The sequence below is a fragment of the Staurois parvus genome, unplaced genomic scaffold, assembly GCF_062004578.1.
Source record: "Staurois parvus isolate SC_StPar_1 unplaced genomic scaffold, SC_StPar_1.0 ptg000631l, whole genome shotgun sequence".
NCBI lineage: Eukaryota > Metazoa > Chordata > Amphibia > Anura > Ranidae > Staurois > Staurois parvus.
Window position 1 is genome coordinate 63,383 of NW_028318427.1, and position 20,956 is coordinate 84,338.

At 43.1% G+C, this 20,956-nt stretch overlaps 1 protein-coding gene across 2 annotated transcripts in view; it reads right to left on the reverse strand.

Moving 5' to 3' along the window:
• Positions 1–14,388: 14,388 nt before the first annotated feature.
• The window catches only part of TNXB (tenascin XB), a 205,408-nt gene continuing 198,840 nt past the window's right edge, over positions 14,389–20,956 (reverse strand). For both annotated transcript variants that reach the window (XM_089693391.1, XM_089693392.1), the window contains 2 exons: positions 18,360–18,523; positions 14,389–16,263 (listed from right to left, as the gene is read on the reverse strand). In XM_089693391.1, the coding sequence (XP_089549517.1) occupies positions 16,165–16,263; positions 18,360–18,523 (263 nt within the window). In that variant the 3' untranslated portion in view covers positions 14,389–16,164. The remainder of the gene's footprint in view (positions 16,264–18,359; positions 18,524–20,956) is intronic.

Sequence of the window (20,956 nt, forward strand, 5' to 3'; positions counted from 1 at the left end):
CGCAGGCTAGGGGTCCCTTCAAAAATGTGATTGGCCGTCACATTGGTCACTTGATCAGGAGTCGGTCCTGCTCTCTCCCAATCAAACTAGGGACTGGGAGCTGTCTATGAAAGTTCGATCACTGTGCCGTACTCCCAGCACAGAAACCTTGGCAATGGGCAGAAAGAGGTTAAAGGTCAACCCACCCAAAAGTGTCATTTAAGATATAGGTGGACCCTGCTGGGCTATATCAGCCCCTAGCTTCTTCTTGACTTGGCTCATCTTGAATGTTCCATCCACAAGGTCTCTCAGCCATAATTCCCAACTCTGTTTCCATTTACCTTTTATGAGTGTCAGCTCCTCAAGTTACAATCTCCATAACCTACAATAAATAAACCCAACATAGATAGTGGAAGACCCTCTGTGACAGGAGCAGGGGGGACTGACAACTCATGGGGCCCCCGGGCAATAGGGGATCATGGGGCCCCTGTGTACTTGCCCAAACTCAAAAAAGCCTATAAAAAAGGTACCAGGGGCATCTTATGGGGCTGCCTACTGACCCCGGGCTCTCGGGCAGTGCCCGAGTTTCCAAATGGTCAGTCCGCCCCTGGACAGGAGTCACTTTTGGTGGGGTATCCATGGCACCCAGCTCACTTTGGAGAGGTGGGGAGACCCCTGTCTCAGCTCCCCATATGCCTCTTATGTGTAAATCACCCTGTGCCTGTTAGGGGTACAGGGTGATCTGTCCTAATATTGTGTGGGGGTTGTTGATTGTTTGATGCTATGTGGCTGCATCCCATTGTTCTATTGTTTGGGAGCAAACTATTATGGGATGTATGTATGTGTATTAGCTTAGTGGGGGGGTGTCTCCAGCAGCCCTCCATCCTGATGGGACTGTCTGCTGGTGTGAAGTTTCAATACCTGTGTGTCTCTTGTTACTAAATGTAGATTGCCCTGCCCTGTGTCAGTATGCAGGGAGTGGTGACTGTCCCCTGAGTGTATATATCTTGTATCTGTGTTCAAATAAAGTAGTTTTTACCTTTTGATTACTTAAAGACTGGTGTCGTCTAGTCTTGTATGGTCTGCTGTGGTGCCTGTTGTTGGTGTTCGGAAGGGGAAGCGGTAGTCTAACGGAAGTACTCGGAAGGGGAAGCGGTAGTCTAACAGAAGTACTCAAGCGCAGTCTGTGTCGGTTCTGTTACACCCTCATAATGGGCACAACAGGCATGCAGATATAGAAACTCAATAAAGAGATCCCACCATAGAGTCCACAGAGAAATAGAAGAGACTTCCAACTGGTTTCATTCTCCAGCATCCACCAAAAATCTGAAATGGTTTTGGATGGACTCGCTCATTTGCCTTCATTTTGAGAAGGGCAATTCTCCAACGTCTCTCATCAGGTGCTTTGTGTATAAGAATATCGGAAATCAAATGACTGTGTTGCCTCTAGTAGCCAACTAGAACCATCTGGTTGTCCTGGAAGAAAATATACATTCCCTCTTTATGGATATCCCCCTGCACAAGGCCCAGAGTCTCCCATGTAGCCAAATTTCATGTGAAGAAACCCTAGGCTCAGTTCACAATGCTTTAACACAAGATTAGGATCCTTTATTTTCGCCATGTGATAGTTATTTTCAATTCTCCTTGAACTCAGCTAAAAATAACTGTCACTTTTTTAAAAAAAATAAAACCATCTGATTGCCATGGAAGATAACATACGTTCCCTCTTTATGGATACCTCCCTGCACAAGGTCGAGTCTCCCATGCAGCCATACTTTGTGTGAAGAGTCCCCTAGGCTCAGGTCACAGTGGTTTAACACAAGATGGAGGATCTTTTTTTGCAATGTGACTGTTCAATTTTCAATTCTCTTTGAACTCGGCTAAAAATAACTGCCACTTTATAGAAAGTAAGCATCTTTATCCTGTATTGTAGGTTTGTGAGTTAAGCCTCCTGCCACCAAATTAAAAGTTACACGGAAAAAAACCCAGAATAATCAAGTATTTTAAAATGCTTATTTGTAGAGTTTTTTTCTTTTAAAAAATGAATTGTATTCAATGGTAATACGGCTCTGAGAAATAAATGGATAAATAGTGCTGCGCTACTCAGTGTTGTGGGAACACAATTTGGTGTTTGCAGCCACTCTTTGTTTATTATATTAGGTTTGGCAGCACAAGAGGATTTGTTCTTTATTTAGTATGCCTCTGAGCTTGCTATAACATTTGACTTCTTCAGGAGGAGTCAGTTCCCTAGCATGGCTTGTGCTGCACTAGGTGATAAAAAAAATTAAGTTTAGTGAAAAAAGCTACACCCAAGCACTTAATCCCCACTAAAAACATTTGAGCCCACCCCCACATACTCGCACATATGAACAGGTGTCGGGGGTGCCTATGTACAAACACTTCCCTGTGCACTTGTTACATGTCACTGTGCACATTGGAGTGACAGGAACATTTCTAGGGCCATTATTCTTGATTACTTCTAAACTGATGACCTGTAGGGACCTTTAATGTGTTACTAAACCCACAACAGTACAATCAGTCTGTATATGCAGAAAAGCATGCTTGTTATACTCACTGTGGAACCAAAGGAGTTAATCCTTCACATTGTGCAAAAGGCTGTTTGATTCTGTCTCCTCTAATCCTCCCCTTCTTATACTGTCCCCAAGTCATCTGCTGGTTGTACAGAGCTCTAGGAGTCACTCTGCACATGCTCAGTTTGGTGTGTGTTGCTAGAGAGTTTTTTTTTCCTTTGGGAGGGTGCATGTGATCAGCACAGGGCCAATCAGCACTGTCCATACAGAGGTCAGGGGTTATGCAGCCTCAAAGGACAGTCAGAGCAGAATGAAACTTCTAGTACAAGATTAACTAGTGCTCAGCTGTACACTGATAGAAGTCACAAGACTGCCATATACTGCTGATGAGAAAAGGTATTTAGCAGTTTGTATTTACTACAATAATTGCACTTCCATTTAGTGTGTACTGTGGGAAGGGGGAGTGCATGTGATCAGCACAGGGCCAATCGGCACTATTCAGACAGAGGGTCAGGGGTTATGCAACCTCATAGGACAGTCAGAGCAGCATGAAAACTCCGCCTACAAGCTGTAACTAGTGCTCATCCGGACACTGACAGAAGTTGCAAGCCTGCTCTAACTGCTGATGAGAAAAGGTATTTAGCAGTTTATATTTACTACAATAATTGCATTTCCATGTTGTGTACTGTGGGAGACCAGATATAGTGAATTCAGGGTCCTTGGAGACCAGATATAGTGAATGCAGGGTCCGGGGAGACCAGATATAGTGAATGCAGGGTCCGGGGAGACCAGATATAGTGAATACAGGGTCCTGGGAGACCAGATATAGTGAATGCAGGGTCCTGGGAGATCAAATATAGTGAATGCGGGGTCTGGGGAGATCAGATATAGTGAATGCGGGGTCCGGGGAGAGCAGATATAGTGAATGGGGGGTCTGGGGAGACCAGATATAGTGAATGCAGGGTCTGGGGAGACCAGATATAGTGAATGCGGGGTCCGGGGAGACCAGATGTAGTCAATGCGGGATCCGGGGAGACTAGATATAGTGAATGCGGGGTCCGTGGAGACCAGATATAGTGAATGCGTGGACTTGGGTTTAGTAACACCTTTAAAGCTAGGTTCACACCTGCCTGCACTGTGCAGGGTGGTTGTGGGAATCGCAACTGTTCCCGCACCCACAACCACCCACAGCCAAATTGCATGGTTCTTAATGGCACCATCGCGCATCTCAACCCGTAGAGCTTTAGGGGGAACAGCAGGAAAATCGCATGGTCAAAAGGACCTTTTTACTTACTAAAATAATTGCACTTCCATGTTGTGTGTACTGTGGGAGACCAGATATAGTGAACGCAGGGTCCGGGGAGACCAAATATAGTGAATGCAGGGTCCGGGGAGACCAGATATAGTGAATGCAGGGTCCGGGGAGACCAGATACAGTGAATGCGGGGTCCGGGGAGACCAAATACAGTGAATGTGGGGTCCGGGGAGACCAGATACAGTGAATGCGGGGTCCGGGGAGACCAGATACAGTGAATGCGGGGTCTGGGGAGACCAGATACAGTGAATGCGGGGTCTGGGGAGACCAGATACAGTGAACGCGGGGTCCGGGGAGACCAGATATAGTGAACGCGGGGTCCGGGGAGACCAGATACAGTGAACGCGTGGTCCGGGGAGACCAGATACAGTGAACGCGGGGTCCGGGGAGACCAGATACAGTGAACGCAGGGTCCGGGGAGACCAGATATAGTGAATGCGGGGTCCGGGGAGACCAGATATAGTGAATGCAGGGTCCGGGGAGACCAGATATAGTGAATGCAGAGTCCGGGGTTTAGTAACACTTTAAAGCATTGCCTGTGGAAAATGTTGGGTGCCGAAGTGTGTTGCCGTTTCGCGGGCGCACACAATTTTAAGGTATGACACTCTGGGTATCTCTTTACTCGGCACAACCTCATCTGTTATATTTAAAAAAAAAAGTTAGGAACTATATTGCGTTTGTGTGTCCTAAAATAAACTTTTGTGTATTTTTTTACTGAAATGTTGCATTTGATAAACCATTGTGTTAATAGCATGTGACATAAAAAACTGGAACTAACTCTATTTTTATTCTCCAAGGTGTCTGCTGGTGGGGGTTTTAAGTAATTTTCAGGCCTAAAATGATTTTTAAACACGTGAAAAAAATGCAAAAACTGCTTTGGTGGAAAAGGGGTTAATGGCTGTATTCTTGCAGCACTGGCCCAGATAATAAAATAATTGCCCCTCCACATGTAATAGACTAACTGGGATGTATCATGGTAAAGACATATGGCGTAATGATAAAGAATAACAAAAAAAAAAGGTTCCTTCTCCCTCGGAGGGATTAATGGTAGCTGTGAACTATTACATATTCCACACAGCTGACACAGCCTCTGGTCTGTATTGGGATTATGAAGAATGATGTCAGTGGGAAGGTATGTTGTATGCAGACAACACGCACGCTATTACTCCATGTGTGATTTAGCGACATTGAAGTCATGGATAATGTTGTTTCAACTTTCACCTCATGCCAAGCATGACCACACAGCCATAATACATAAATATTGTTTTATGGTGCTGAAACTGTAACTTCACATGACTTAGAGCCCTCTGAGGTGTAAAATCAAATATCCGCTTATTCCATTGTAGTGATGGAGTAACCAACAACACCAACACATACATACTTTATTTAAAGTGTATCTCCAGGAAAATTTTCGTTTTTCAGTTTTTCGATAAAGTGGGGAAGGGATAGACCAGGGGCGGACTGACCATTTGAGCATTTGGGCACTGCCCGAGGGCCTGGGGTCAGTAGGGGGCCCCATGAAATGCCCCTGGTACCTTTTTTTTTTTATAGGCTTTTTTGAGTGTGGGAAAGGTCACAGGGGCCCCATGATCCCCTATTGCATGGTGGCCCCATGAGTTGTCAGTCCGCCCAGGGTTAGACCCTAGGTCAATTTTTTATTGCTGTCTGCTTCCCTATTGGAGAGATTCACCCTCTCTATTTGAACTGGAGACTGTTGTCAACGAGAAAATAAAGGAAATCCAGAACAAGAAGGGGAACTGCTTCAATAGGGACTCCTGTTTTGGGCACAACTGGCCCAAGGAGGGAGATTCTTGAAGCAATGCCCCACATACTTGGAGCAGAACATATTACCGTATCTCGGGGCCATCATTTCAGAGATGCATAGAACATGGCTGATGGTTCCCCCTATATTACCACATTCTTCCATCAGGGGCACCAAGTGAAAAATGACAGAAATGTCCTGCCAGGTTGGCTAGATTCCAACCAAACTGGTCTACTTCAAAAAGCTGTTGACTGTTTTCTTTTACAAAAGAAAGTAAAAATATCTGACTAGCATGGCTCTAGGCAAGACTTTTTTTTCCCCTCATTTTAAATAGACAGGGGAAGGGGTTAGACCCTCTTTCAAGTCTTTGGTTTTTTTTGTTGTCTGTGTCCCCATGTGAGAGAATAACCCCTTTCTTTGTAGTGGCGACTATTGTCACCAAAAAAGAAAATGAGGGGAAATCCAAAATTTTACAGTTCTCCCCAGGATAGGAATAGAGCAGAAATCTTCCAAAGGAAACAGTTGTCTAAGAGGGGAATCCCCCTCGATGTAAGAGAATTCCTCTAGCTTTCTGTTTCCTCTCTAGGACATGAAGTAAAGGGAAATTACCCCAGAAGTACATAGACAGCAAAAAAAAACCCAGCAGAGGTTTAACCCTTCTCTGGTCTAACCAAAACCAAGAACAAAGTTTGAGCTATGGGTAGGGGCTATGGGTAGACGTTATGGCTGTCACAACCACGTTTTATGCAAATCTCAACCTTTTGTAATAGAAATTGAACTTAGCCCCTCTTCCTTCTCCCAGCCTTCCTACTGGCCCTATAATTTTTTGAGCAGCCTCACTAAGCAATAGGGAATATTCTGGAGGAAGCAGAGAACAAATCCATTGGTATTGGTGCAATTGTCAACAAGAAAGAAAGGGAGAAGAAAGAATTGGCCCCAGAACAAAAAGTAAGGTGATATCCTCCAAAGGGGACACCCGTTCTGGGGACACCTGTCCAAAAGGTGAATCTCCCTTATGTTGTGATATTTCCTCTAGCTTCCTTTTGAGTCTATGGAACAGAAAGTGAAGGGAAATTTCACCAATGCAACAAAAAATAACCTAAAGCTATGCACAACGTGGTCAGTATGTACAGTCTGGTCCTCTGGCACCAACAACAGGATCCTACTCTGAAAGAACGGTTCATGCAGCTGGATAGAGAGGCTAAAATGGAGGAACTTGTACACATAGCCCATGCTAGGTTAACTAAATATATGTGATCTCATTACTAAGCCTTTGAATACATTATGGCCCTCTGTTATGTTGATGACACCAGCTTATATGGATTACTGGTTGAGCCCCAACATAGTTTAGCAAATGCAGAAAGGCAAATAGGACCTTTGTTGTCACCAGGGCAGGAGTAATGAGGCAGCCTTCTCATCATAAACCCAGAGTCATCCTGGAAAGCTTTTTCAGAATGAAAATTATACACACTTAAGGAAAACATATAGTTGGATACAGAGAACTATGGCAAGACATATTAGACACTGGAAAAATATGCACACTGGAAGAGGATGAATCACCATTAACATCTGATGTAGAGTTGCCTTCTCAACCTTCTCTACTTTACCCGAAAATTTAAAGCTAAACTCCAGGCACAAAAATTTCTTTTAAATATATTCCACAGTGACCTCAAATGATATGAATCCAGTTTTTGTGCACCAAATGTCTTTGCAAACCCAGATATTCTCTCATCAAAGTGGCAGTGACATCATCACTGTGCTGCACATAGGCATCAGGCAACACCCACTACAGGCTGCCTGCAGAAAAGAGGAGGAGGAGACCAGACCAGTCACCCTCCACAAAGAGAGAGCGCAGCAGTAAGCAGTCTTTATTACAGGAAGCTCCTGCACAGAGGGAAAGTTTCACACTGGATGACTGTACAGATCTGGAAGAAATACACAAAGCACACCAAGATTCAGGGAAGAATACACATACCTCTTTCATTTAGACAATATTTGTTTTGCCTGCGTTCAGCTTTAAAGCCAAATGCGAGTTAGACATAAATTGAGGATTTCTTATAAAAAGAAATGTATTTTAAGTTAGTTACATAGTTAGTCTGGCTGAAAAAAAACAAAAGTCCATCCAGTTCAACCATTAAAAAAAATAAATATAACAGCATCCTATAATCCTATAATCCTTCATAGAGGTGTGAGGGAGAGCCAATCAAGTTCTACCACAGAGCACATATGCTGACAGGGATCATGCCCACAGGAGGAGAGAGCAGAGTGATGACTCATCAATGTGCTGCTGCTCTTTTATTGTCCATTCAGTAGATAGGTGGTGTGTTTTTGCCCATAGTGTATCCCTACTGCAAAAGTGGTATAGGACCAGGCTGTGCTGTCTGGAAGGAAATGGTCTTTCAATCACATGAGCAGCTGAACAGAACTATAAATGTTTTGGAAGGTAAATGAGTTCACCTATATGCATTCAAACCATGTATTTAGCTCCTTGCCTGGACTTTAACTTGAATACAAACATCAGAGAGTATTTTTCCATCTGTGGGACTGGGGATCAGAAAAAGTAAGGGTGGGCTACAACCTCTGTCAGTTTTTTGCCCCACCATCTTTGTCCCATTGGGGAGATTTCCCTTCACTTCCTGTCCCATAGCCAAAACAGGAAGTGAGGGAATCCCTGGTTGTCACCAGAACTACCGTCCCCATTGGAAGATTTCCCCTCTATTCCTGTTCTAGGGACAACCCAAAATTTGGGATTTTCTACAGCTGCCCTAGGTTCTGGCAGGTCATCTTTTCCTTAACCTCCCTGGCGGTATTCCCGAGTGTAGCTCGGGGTAAAGCTTCAGTACCACAAGCGTTAACCCCGAGCTACACTCAGGCTTACCATGCGGCGCTGCTCCACAATCCCTCAATCGCTTACCTTGTCCTGCTCTCCCGCGATGTCCCTCATGCAATGTAATCCAGCGGATGCCTGCATCTGTCATCTGGGTTCCGTTCCCTGCGACGTCGGGACGTACGGGGACGGAACGGCGGGAAATTTGAAAATGACAAAAAGTGACATTCACTAAATACACTAAAATCACATAGTATAACATTACTGTATCAAACCATTTCACATACATTTTGTGCCGAGTGCTTTGTCCTGTGCTCTGCCTGCATTTTTACTGTTCTTTCTGCCTGGAAACTGAGAAACGTCCATGGTGTCCAAAAAGCGTCCCTTTATGTCAAAAGCGGTTTTAGACCAGCTAGAGAACAGCGATAGTAAATTAGAACCACTTGCAGAATTGAGTGATAATGATTCGTGGGGGAAATTCATCATCAGACACTGAAAACGATTTTGCGACTTTGCTCAGTGATGTGCGAACTTGGCGCTCTATTTCAAATTTCAGTGTTTTTGGTTTGATTATATTATTGAATTAAATTTATTATTATTATATTATTATTTTTTATGATTATTTATTAAATTATAATTTATGATTTTGTGTTTCAAGTTTTATCATACCCGGGATGTTTACTAGACTCTTGTTCGGGCAGATTTCAGTGAGTTATTCCTAAAAATTACAGATCTACAATAAAAAAAACTACATATTTCCATGCAAAAAAATGTACCCCTTTGAGCACAGAAATATGAACATAATCAGACCGCTAGGGAGGTTAATATTTAAAGAGTCACTGACCCATATCAAGTATGCAGTAATATCAGAGCTCTTTCTCACGGTACTGAAAGGCAAAGCCAGGGGATGTGTCCAGTAGACCAGTCCCTTGCAGCAGGTAAAACAATAAAAGTAAAAGCTAGTAATGGCAGCATAAAGATTTTATCGAGACGGGTCCCCTTTAAGCAGATAAGGTAACCCCAAAAGGCATCATCCTTTCTATTTTGCAACTTCTAACAATTACAGCACATTAGGCGCTGCTTGCCATCCACGTGTGGTGGGGTGTAGTGAACCTCGCATTGTGTTTGTCACTGCAAATCAATTTATTTCTGTGAATGTATGAATCAGGCGCTGTTTATAGCTTTGTTTATCTGGGTTCCTAATTGTCTACAGCTGTGCTCCGCGATGAAACGATGATTCATTCCATTTTCTGGAGATCAAAGGCAGAGGAGCCTGAAATAAAACCAGATTACTGAACAACGGTCCCGCTGGATCACCACTTTTCGACCTCTGTGTAATAACGTTGCAGAGAGCAATGATGTGCCATAACTTCATGGCAGCCAATCAGAAATCAGCATGCTTGGAGGCTCCAAGAAGCTTGAGATGAACAGAATCAGATACATTCTATTATCTGCAAATCCAACACCTTTTAGAATCACTAACTATAAATCCCAATTGTCTGAAACTTTCCACAGCTTTCGAGACCAGATGTCCAGACACGCCCCACTACCCAGGGGCGGACTGACCATTTGGAAACTCGGGCACTGCCCGAGGGCCCGGGGTCAGTAGGGGGCCCCATGAGATGCCCCTGGTACCTTTTTCATAGGCTTTTTTGAGTTTGGGCAAGGACACAGGGGCCCCATGATCCCCTATTGCCCGGGGGCCCCATGAGTTGTTAGTCCGCCCCTACCACTACCCAAGGTCTCATCTCCTTATTATACTCTTCCATATTGAATAACTCCAATATCCAAACCTTGTCTTGCTGTATGAATTGAGAAAGGGATTTCAGCTCTGGTCAAACTCCAGACACTTGGGGCAAAATGTGGGAAGCACTATTTCTGTCGTCGCGTAACGTCCTTGCCCTGGAAAATTCATTCAAAGTCATATTGAGATGTTACTTTACCCCAGCGAGAATCGCAAAATACCTTCCTACTTACCCCCACATGCTTGCGGGGGTGTCCAGACCTGGGAAACATAAAATATATATGGTGGGCGTGCCCCAAAGTTATCAAAGTTAGGTCAATATGGGTTTTCATTTACATTTTAGGAAGGATATGTGATCAGCGCTTTTTCATAAAATTGTTAGAGGGTGTCACTAGGTTGGAAAATATTTTAATAACCAACATTTGTGTAGTGAAAAAACAGACAATAGTGAAAGCGTGTAAGTTGCCGGACCTCATCTTTGATGAAGTGAAAAGTCGGGTGCATGGCACACTGGTAATGAGAAACGTACAGCTATTCAAACCAACACGCATGATAAATTTTTGCAAACCTGGCAGCCTTAGCTCAAGCAGTTTCCATCTACACGACCCCCCAAATGCTTCTTAGACCTATGACCTGAAACGGCATGTTTGTTACATCTTCAATGTGTTTTTCCAGCCTCTGGAGTGGACCCAAACCCTTCTCCTCCCTTCTTCTTCTTTCTTTACTGCCCCTCCCCGTTTTACTCTCTTTTTATTTTCTCTTGTGGCTCTCTGTTTTGGAGTCGCGTCCTTGCTTATAAGTGTGAGGAATGACTCTAACTAGGCTGACCTTTCATACAAGCAACTCGATTAGTTTTTTTAGTTCCTGTGCTGAACCTCTCGGAGAGAGGTGTCTACACTGCAAAATTGGGTATTTCTCAGGGCTATGACCAATCTATACCTAACTGACTGGCGTTCTGCTCTTATACTGTATGCTTTAATGTGTTATGTGTCAAACTTAATGTTGGAAACCTTTGTTACTTCTCCAGCGGGGAGCATTGTCCTTTATACTCATAGGTACCTAGTTTCATAGTCTGGCTGAAAAAAGACAAAAGTCCATCCAGTTCAACCATAAAAAAAAAAAATGCTATAATCCTATACCCACAGTTGATCCACAGGCAGGCAAAAAACCCAGCAAAGCATGATCCAATTTGCCCCTGCTGGGAAAAAAATTCCCCTGAGAGGCAATCGGATATTCCCCGGATCAACTTTACCTATAAATGTTAGTATCCAGTTATATTCTGTGTATCTAGGAAAGAATCCAGGACTTTTTTGAAGCAATCTACTGAGCTGGCCATAACCAACTCTTGAGGGAGTCTATTCCACATTTTCACAGTTCTCACTGTGAAGAAACCTTTCTGTGTTTGGAGATTAAATTTCTTTTCCTCCAGATATAAAGAGCGCCCCCTTGTCCTCTGTGATGACCTCAGGGTGAATTATTGACCAATTAGTAGTGAGGGGTGGGTCATCTGTGAGCTGTTTAAGACGTTGGAGACAGGAAATGGATGTCTTGAGAACGCCCGATGGGAGGGGCGAAACGCGTTGACACAATTCCGGTCGATTTGCCATACGTCTGACGTCACTTCCGGTGAGTGGATCCCATTTTGTGGGATCTAGGCTGGTTCTCTGCTGTTCCTCTGCTCTATCTGGCTGCATTGGTGTGGGAATCCTGGATTATGTGGCTGGTTTTCATCATCAGGCTGTCATGGGCTTAATAAATGTGCCTTTTACAAGCTGTTGAAATGCAAGTGGCCTGGATTTTGTCTTTTGGTATAATACTGATGTGGCAATATTACACTATATACGTTTTCTCTTTGATGATATGGTGGAGCAAACTAGGAAGCCACGGTGAGGACCTGAAAGAAGATCTAAACTTGGAGGGGCAGGCTATCATTGAGCTGATGAAAAGGGGGTTTAGGATTCCCCAAAAATCCTTAAAGGCTTTTCACTCACCAAAATCTGGTGAGTGTATTTGATGTTGGTGTGCACGGGTGAGAGGTAGAAGGTTATAAACATCTTTGGAATCTTCAGTTTTCATCACAAGGGATTTTATGTTTTTTTTCTGAAGATTTTTTGATATATATATTCACTATTTAATTTGGAACATTTACATTGTGTGATTTACTAATATTTGTATTTAGGTCTATTTTGCGCTGTTTATCCATATATTTTGCAAGTGTAAACTAGCCCTTATACCAAGAATCACCAGGACTGTACTTAACCTTCATGGCACTTGTGGGCAGCAGGGCTAGAGGGCAGCAGGAATGTTCATTACCAAAGGAAAGCATAGAGAGCAATCAAATAGTAGATCCAAAAGAGAAAGAGCTGATGGCACTTTGGAATAATACAGCTACATTTGTGTTGGATTCTTACAAACAGCAAACATGAAGCCCCGCCTGGGACCTCCACTCTAACGTGTTTCACCCAAAACTGGGCTTAATCATAGAGACAAGGAGGGGCAGGAAGTGAGAGGTATTTATGTATCCATAGACCTAGTAAGTATCTACAATAATGATACATCTCCCACAACATCATTTATAAGATGACACATCTGACACACTATCAATAATAAGATGAATAATAAATGTAATGTATCGTTATTATAGATGTGTATTCCTTCAAAGCTGAATTCCAGGTATGGCTATTTTTACATAGTTACATTGGTCCACCTTGGACCAATGTAAGTATGCATGATCCTTTCCTGGAATATCCCAGTGGAAGCTGGAAATCACTTTTATAGTTAAGGTTACTCCAGTGATTTCCACTAGCTCCCAACTGCCATGTTGATTGGCTGTCCTACTGCTTGGTGAACACATGCAGTCACTTTCTCTGTACAGGTGCCATTCAGAGAACACTTTACATTTTCTCAATGAATACAAAGTGATCTCTAATTGAACAAGTTGAAGTTTGTGATATCACCGCCAAACTTCTCTACCTCATCCAAAGCACCCTTTGTATAATCAAGCCTAGTTTGAAACACATTAAACGAAGAGGCCCTAGGTGGGCTTTTACCTTTGCCTATCTGGTACAAATAAGCTGTGTTTACATTAAAATGTAACACTGCTGGTTTTTTCTCCTTTGGATCTATTGGCAGTTTGGGACATCAGACAAGTCCTTGCTTGGCTTATGGCACCCACCCAGCCAGTGGGGTGGGCTTGTGAGTGAAGATTATATTCCCTTAGCAATAAAATGTAGTCAGAGTGTAGGTAGGTACAGTAGGTAGTAGGCAGAGCAGGTTCCCCTTTAAGTTGCCTCCTCCCCTGCGAGAAGGCTTGGAGATTAGGCAGGACCTAGTAGGGAAGTGGGTCAGGATGTAGAGGAGGAGAAAGAGGCAACATCTGTCTGCTGAACTCCTGCTCTTCCGCCTCCTATGGGAGGGCAGTGTGCCCTGGGATTCCCCATCTAGCCCCAGGAGAGAAGTAGAGGACATTGGAAGCAAGTAGACCCCTCTATCCCCTTCCTCCTTAGCCCAGGAAGAACATCAGGTCTACAGGGATTGCCTTCTGCATGGACACAGGCAGCCACCGGCAGGGCCTGGGACCAACAGTCAGTTGCTGTTGGAACTGTGTTGGGGCCTGTGACCTATTAGAACCATTTGATTGATTGAGGCTTTCAAGTAAAGGACCTTAGCCTCATCCAGCCTCGTGTTATCTTTAGTTGGTAAGAACACTGCTCTGAAGAGAGTGAGAACGAGTTCTACTGGTGTTCCCTGGCTGTCAGGCAGAGGAAAGTTAGGCCAGCATCTGGGACCCCTGGGAGTGAGGGGCAAAGCTGCACAGCCAGGAGGGTGGACAGGAAGTTGATCTCCACTCGCCACCTACTCATGGGAAGAGTTATGGGCAAAGGTATCGTACTGCCCTGGAGATCAGTTCACGTTGAGGGTTGGCTCGGGTGCTCGCTATGGCCATGCACGAAATGTTCTAACCCTTCCTCACACTACTAAAATGTTTTTCTTTTGTCTTTGTTCCAGTTGGAAAGATTTCCCATCATGCCTGACATGGACCACAAAACCCAAGTTAGGTAACAGAGAGTGAAATAATAACTGCCTGAAAAGCCTTATTTAGCCCTTATTTAGCCAATAGGATTCTTTCATTTTCTAACCTACACGGGCAAAGAATTGGAATCAATGAGACTGAGTATGGGATAGGAAGCTAAAATACATTTAAATTTTCAATTCACACAAACACCAATGTCATGTCCCGCCATGTTTTATTAAAAGCAGTTTACAAAAAAAAAAAACACATTTACCATCTGTTCCCTCCCATAACGTCCCTTCCAATACTGTGCTTTTATAAAAATAGACAGTGTATCCATCTGTTATATTTATATATTTATATAAAGGTGGAGGGTATTGGGCGAAACCAAGCCCCGATCCTGCCACCATTTTCTTTGTGACGCCATGGCACTTTCCTCTTCCCCGGGCTTTGGTTTTGCATCCTCCACTCTGTTTTCTCCGATGTCTAAGTGATGGTTCATCTTTTTGTATTTTTTCAGCTTTAACATTCACTGACTTTAATGTACAAGCTTATTTAATGATAGCGATGTGCAAAATACAGCAACCAAACAGCAATCACTTTTCTTTATCCTGGTGCTTTTGAATATGTGAGAGGTTAGATTTCATTGGTTACAATAGGCCGCTGCACTTGAAACTGCTCTAGTGAAAAAATAGCCCATAGCCTTCTAGAACAGCCATGTCAAAGCAAAACCAAAGAGTGTTGAATAGGGATTGGGATGGGGGGTGGGGGTGCTACCTTGGCATACTGTAACATAGTCATCCAGTTCCCTCTTAAACATAGCCCTGTTTATTTGCTTAGTCCTAAAGTAGTCCAATTTATTTAATTTTCTGTTTCTTTCATAGTGGTGGGCAGGCAACTTGAGGTCAGGGAAGGAAAAACAATGGCAAATTCTTTCCTGCTTTTGCTAAGTTACAGGTCTGTAATCTCTCACAGACCTGTAATAAATATTTGCAAATTTCCACAGAAAGCATTATTGTGCTTTACATAAAAAAGGGAACATGGCCAGTGAGAATGGCAATGAGAATAGGTCCCTGCTTTGTATTCATTCTATTCTTGCTACAATTTCTTTTAATTTAGCCTGGAAATTCTCAATTGAAGGGCATGAGGTCTTAATGTCCTATTGTCAACTTTAGGAATACATTTGGTCATAGATGAGCCAAGGGGAGGAGAAGGGGTGGTGTACGGGCCCAAAAAAACACCCGCCTGATGTGGCTATTCACTGGAACTATAAACTTATTTTTACACCATTTTCCTTTATAGTCAGAATGGAGATAGTATCATAGCATGCCTGCATACATTTCACGGAGAGCAGGCGTGGTTTTTAAATTAGCTGAGGTTTTACTAGCATACTATGGAAAAAAAGCATGTATTTTAATGCAAAATGAGCTTTTTTTAGGCCAAATGCACCATGACATAGGAATAGGAGCAATTGTGTTTCAAGAAAGACAAAAAAAGGTGCAAGAGCTGTTTGGTCATACAACACTATGGCATTCTCTTCATGTTTTACAATTTAAATTATACATCCCCAGTATATGTATTCTGGATCCCTCATCTACCTATTTTAGTTACCATTTAGCTTTATCTTGATGCTCCTTAGAGTTTCATGTTACATTTCAGCTTGCTCCTGATTAAGGTTTTTCATCATCCAGTCTTTAGCAGGCCACGGCACTGGGAATTCCTTATTCTTTAGCTGTCCTTCAAGACATTGAACATCCAATGGCTGATGTAGGCCTAAGGTTGGTTCTAGAGTCCATGTCTCTTACCCACAAACAATAATCCAGGTGACAGAAAATGTATATATGACACAAGTTTCTAAAGCTGCTTATTATTTAAATTTCCTTTGTTTTTGACCTTAATGGGTATCCCATAGGGATGGCTGGACTGGGGTTTTGGAAGGTGCCATGTTGCTTCCAGTTTTCAGTTGGGCGGTTCCAGATTGTGTCAGCAGGGTTCTATAATCGGCGCCAGTTGCCCATGCCTCGTGGACGCATTTTCATCTCGGTGAAAGGGATGGAAAATTCAAAACCTTTCCACGTCTTCCAATTTACACCCTATAGAAGAAGAAATGCATCATGGTATCACCACAAAAAAAAGAAAGGTACACTATATGGAGAAGAGCTTGTTGACACTTGATTATCAAACATAATCTGTATATGAGTCTGTTAGACATTCTATTCCAAAATAATGGGCATCCCCATCTCCATCTTCATTTGTACCTATAAGCAGTCAGCAGGAATTTGTGCAGCTTTTAATCAATGCAATCTACCATCACCAATTAGCATCAAAACCATAAATTAAATATAGGAATTGGTGGTGTCAGGTTCCCTATCTGTTCTGTTGAGATATTGCACACTGAAAATTTACCCAAATATTTAACTGTTTGAAATTGAATAAAATAATAGGAGTTTTTTTATTACTTACAAGTAAAATCCATTTCTTGGAGTACAGTACAAGACACAGGGTTATTAGTCTTTAACTATGGGCTATATGCAGCTACCTTCAGTTGACTGGACACTGGCAAAAAAGAAGGCTCTAGGTGGTTACGAACAGAGAATACATTAGGATGGAGCTAAGGTCTCAGGTCTGTGCACTTAGTCTAGACAGCATGGGTGTGGCAGATGGCTATGAAGGTAACCACAAGTTGCATGGCAGGGCCCACCATAGTAAAGAGGGTCTTAAAGGAGGCTCACGCCTTTTGTCCACTGGGTCCTTGCACATGGGATTTTCCACAACAGTGACTGCCCATTTGTGCAGGAAACCCTCATCAATAGGATATTGCCGAGCAAAATGTTTTGGATGAGCATAGAACTTTTTAGGGTGGCACAGTCACTGTAGAAGACAGGCTACATGAGCAAGTGAACTACGAAGGTCTTAGCAGGTTTGGGTACATTGAGGAAACCCATTCTGGAGACATTAGGGTGTGCAGATTAAGGCTGTTTCATCCTGATCCAAAGTGTAGATCTAGGCATCATATATGCAGCAAAAGCAAAGTCAGATATTGACTCAGCAGAGGAGACCTAAGGTGCTCGTTTGTGGCCCCCAGCTATCTACAGCATCTAAAAGGACCAATATTGAACATGGTGGCAGAAAACTTCTCCCTAAGAAGGTAGAGAAACAGGGAGTCAGAATGGTGCAGCTGTCTGAACAGAGGGTACCAGGGCCCTGTGGAGAGAGACAACCACCCCGACTAAACCCAGAGCTATGAGCTGTGTCTAAGTCATTTGAGCCTTTGACTCTGAGTTTGTGATCTGCCATGTGCAGAGCAAAGTGTCCCCAAAGGAGTACTCATGACTTTTGCTGCTGTGGAGAGGCAAGAATGAAGACTTTTGTTCAGGCACTATAGGCTGCTAAACCCAAAAAATTCCCAGAGATAACTGTGCTGTACTGTGGGATTCAGGGAGTCAGGTTCCCTTACAGAAAACGCAAACAAAGAGGAAGAAAATAGTGCAGTAAAGACACTGAAGATGAGGCAGTACAAGTGCAGTTATAGACAGAAGGCCAGGGAAAATGGAGCCAACTTAAACTTGTTCATGGCTGCAACACACTATTTAAAATGTTGGAGCCTGCGCTCCTCTGCAGACAAAAGCATAGGAGTACCAAGAACCCTGGGACAAAAAAGGGTGCAGGCCCTGTACTTACTGCGGAAGATGTCTTTACACTCTAGCTCCCCCGCCATGATGGGAATACCCTCCGCTAGTAGGCCACGGCCCTGGATCTGTATAACACCCTGCTGCTAACTGAAACACGATGCGTCATGTGCCAAGTTGAGCAGGATCCAGTGCCATGCATATTCTCTGGTTGGGTCCAGGTACAGTCCTCAAGGCTCAGCTCAGGAATCAATCAATCCACAAGCTGCAAAAAGGAGCTGCAGTAGCTATGGTGCAACCAGGAATCTTGATAGAAGACTTTTTTTTACAGAAAAAACTTCTACATAAAAGAGGTAAGCTTCTGTTTTGGTAGTGCAAGATGTGAGCCTTCTCTCCACAACTAAGGCTAGCTGGGAGTGGGAGGAGTTAAAGGTTAAAGACCAGAGATCCTGGGTCCTGTACAGTACGACTAAGAGACTATTTAATACTAAAATGAACAAACAAACATTATATAAAAATACAATCCTTTCTAATAAAACCCTATTTGTGGGGTTGTCTACCTGGTGGTCTTTGTTGTTGGCGTATAGACCATTAAGATTGGCATAGTGGCAGTTGCGGTACCACCATGCTCCTCGGTATGACATGGCACATGGCAGGATCCTCCGCTGAGTGTCCCGGTCGCGGGTTGAGAAGACCATGTTGTTATGATAGTCCATAGAGTCCCCTGGAAAGACAGCAGCTGATATTAGCACCCATTCTTACAATATACAATATCTCTTACACTGCCATCTATCACCTCATGTATCTCCTCCTATCCATCCCGAGATTGCGGTGATCTGGAGAGAACCAACTTAATTGGGAAATGCCCCACAAGCGCTTTAGACCACTCTAGAAATAGATGGTCATTGGCTAAGGGTGTGTTTTAGTCCATGTGGGGCACCTTTTGAGCACCTTAAAGTAGCTGAACAAGCGAAGCACTTTTATTAAGTTTGGAACACAAGCACGGGCACTTATTTCATTGTTTGGGACTTTATCCACTTCAATACCGGGCACTCATACCCCCTTCCTGCCCAGGCCAACTTTCAGCTTTCGGTGCTGTCGCACTTTGAATGACAATTGCGCGGTCATGCAACACTGTACCCATATGAAATTCTTATAATTTTTTTCACACAAATAGAGCTTTCTTTTGGTGGTATTTAATCACCACTGAGTTTTTTATTTTTTGCTAAATAAAACAAAAAACCCCTGAAACTTTTGAAAACAAAAAACACACTTTTCTTCATTTCTGTTATACAATTTTGCAAATAAATACATTTATTTCATAAATTTAGGTCAAAATGTATTCTGCTGCATTTCTTTGGTGAAAGTAATAATGATAATTGAATTTATATATTTTTTTTCAAATGTTTCTATTAGTTTTTTTTATTATTTATTACATTTTTTCTTTTTTTTTACTATTTTATTTTTCAGCACACTTTGACCAAAGCAATACAATGTTACCATGGTAACATTGAACTACTCTGGGCAAGTGATCAGGATTTTATTTTTTTTAACACATTATGATTGCTAATACCAATGTATTTTATTTGCATTTGCTGTGATTGGTCACAGTGGTCACATGAAACTGGCAATGGGCTGGAGTAGTGATATGTCATTGGCTGCGTCCCGTGGACACAGCTGGTGACAGATCATGCTGCTGCACGGCCCGGCGGCCGTGTGATTGGCTTGTTTTGACAGTCCCTCATATGACACCCAGTCACAATGGCGAGTGTCCTGCCCGGCCGTCAATGTGTTATAGGCTGGGCGGAAAGGTGTTAATTATGGTCAATTTATGTTTTTCACTATTGAAATTGTTGATGTACAGATGTTTTGGTTTGGTTTTCTTGCGCTATTTAGCATATATGCACAGTACATATATTTGAATTAGGAGCGTGGTCCAATTACACTTATATATTTTTTTATATTCAAAAGTGTCAGTTATTTTCAGCAGAGTCCAAAGTGGGTTGAAAAATAACACTCACATGGCTAGAATAGGGCGCTGTTCACACCAATGCAGTTTTTAATGCTTTTTGCTGAAACACACTACAGTCCATTTAACAGGGTTTCCTATGGAACATATCCACATCTATGCTTTTTTGAGCTGCTGCGTTTTTGGAAAGGGTCAGGGACTTTTTTAAAAGCAAAAAGCAGCGTTTTTGCTACAATAGAGTTCAATGGAGAAGCTGCTGAAATGCATGGTAGTGCGTTTTTGCCGTGTTTTGCATTTTTATTCTGCCCAGCAAAAAAAAAAATTGCACTTCCAAAAAAAAAATAGAGCTGAACAAAGCGCAAGACGCAGTAAAAACACGTGTAGAGAATACACGGGTGTATTTACCACAAGCCAAACAAAGCACTTGCCTAGGGCGGCATTTTTCAGAGGGGCAGCACCTCCCCCCAGAAGGGAACCAGGCGGGATCCGAGAGAGGCTGCGGGCTGCTTGATAGTGTATTTACAGCCTGACTCTAGTTCCCGGGGATGTTTGGAGCTATGAAGATGGGTGTATTTCTCTCTATTGCTGGAGGGGGGGGGGGATGGGGTAGTAGAGGGCTCTCCCAGATGGGGGGCATGGGTGTTGTTTGTCATTGTCAGGCTCTCTCCGCAGGAGGGGGAAGGGGTGGTGGTGTTGGTCAGTGTTTGTGGGGGTAGACAGTTTTTGTGTTGCCTAGGGCAGCATAAGACCTAAATACACCACTGCTTCCATATACTGAGTAAAGTGACTGGCCTTGGGTGATACAGAGAGATGAAACAAATCCTTCTACATAAGTTGTAACTGTTTATCTGCCGCTTTTGTTCTGTACATCCTTACAAAACTCAAGGATGAAAAGGATTTTTCAGAGACTCACAAAGCAGGGGGCGGGGAGCTGCAGGTACACATTGTACAAGAGCTCTGAGAGCTGATTGGAGGGAAGGAACACACCTACATTTACACAGTACACAGGAACAGAGCTGAGGCTGTCAATCACATTCTGTGTGCTGGAGCTCTCTCCCATCACCTTTTTAGCTCTTGGTGACAAAATCAACTTCTGCCTTACCAAAATTATGGTTGCCTACCTAAGCTATACAATAACCCCGTATCAAATCAGGCAAGGTATTGTACAGCCAGACTGTAGCGTGTATG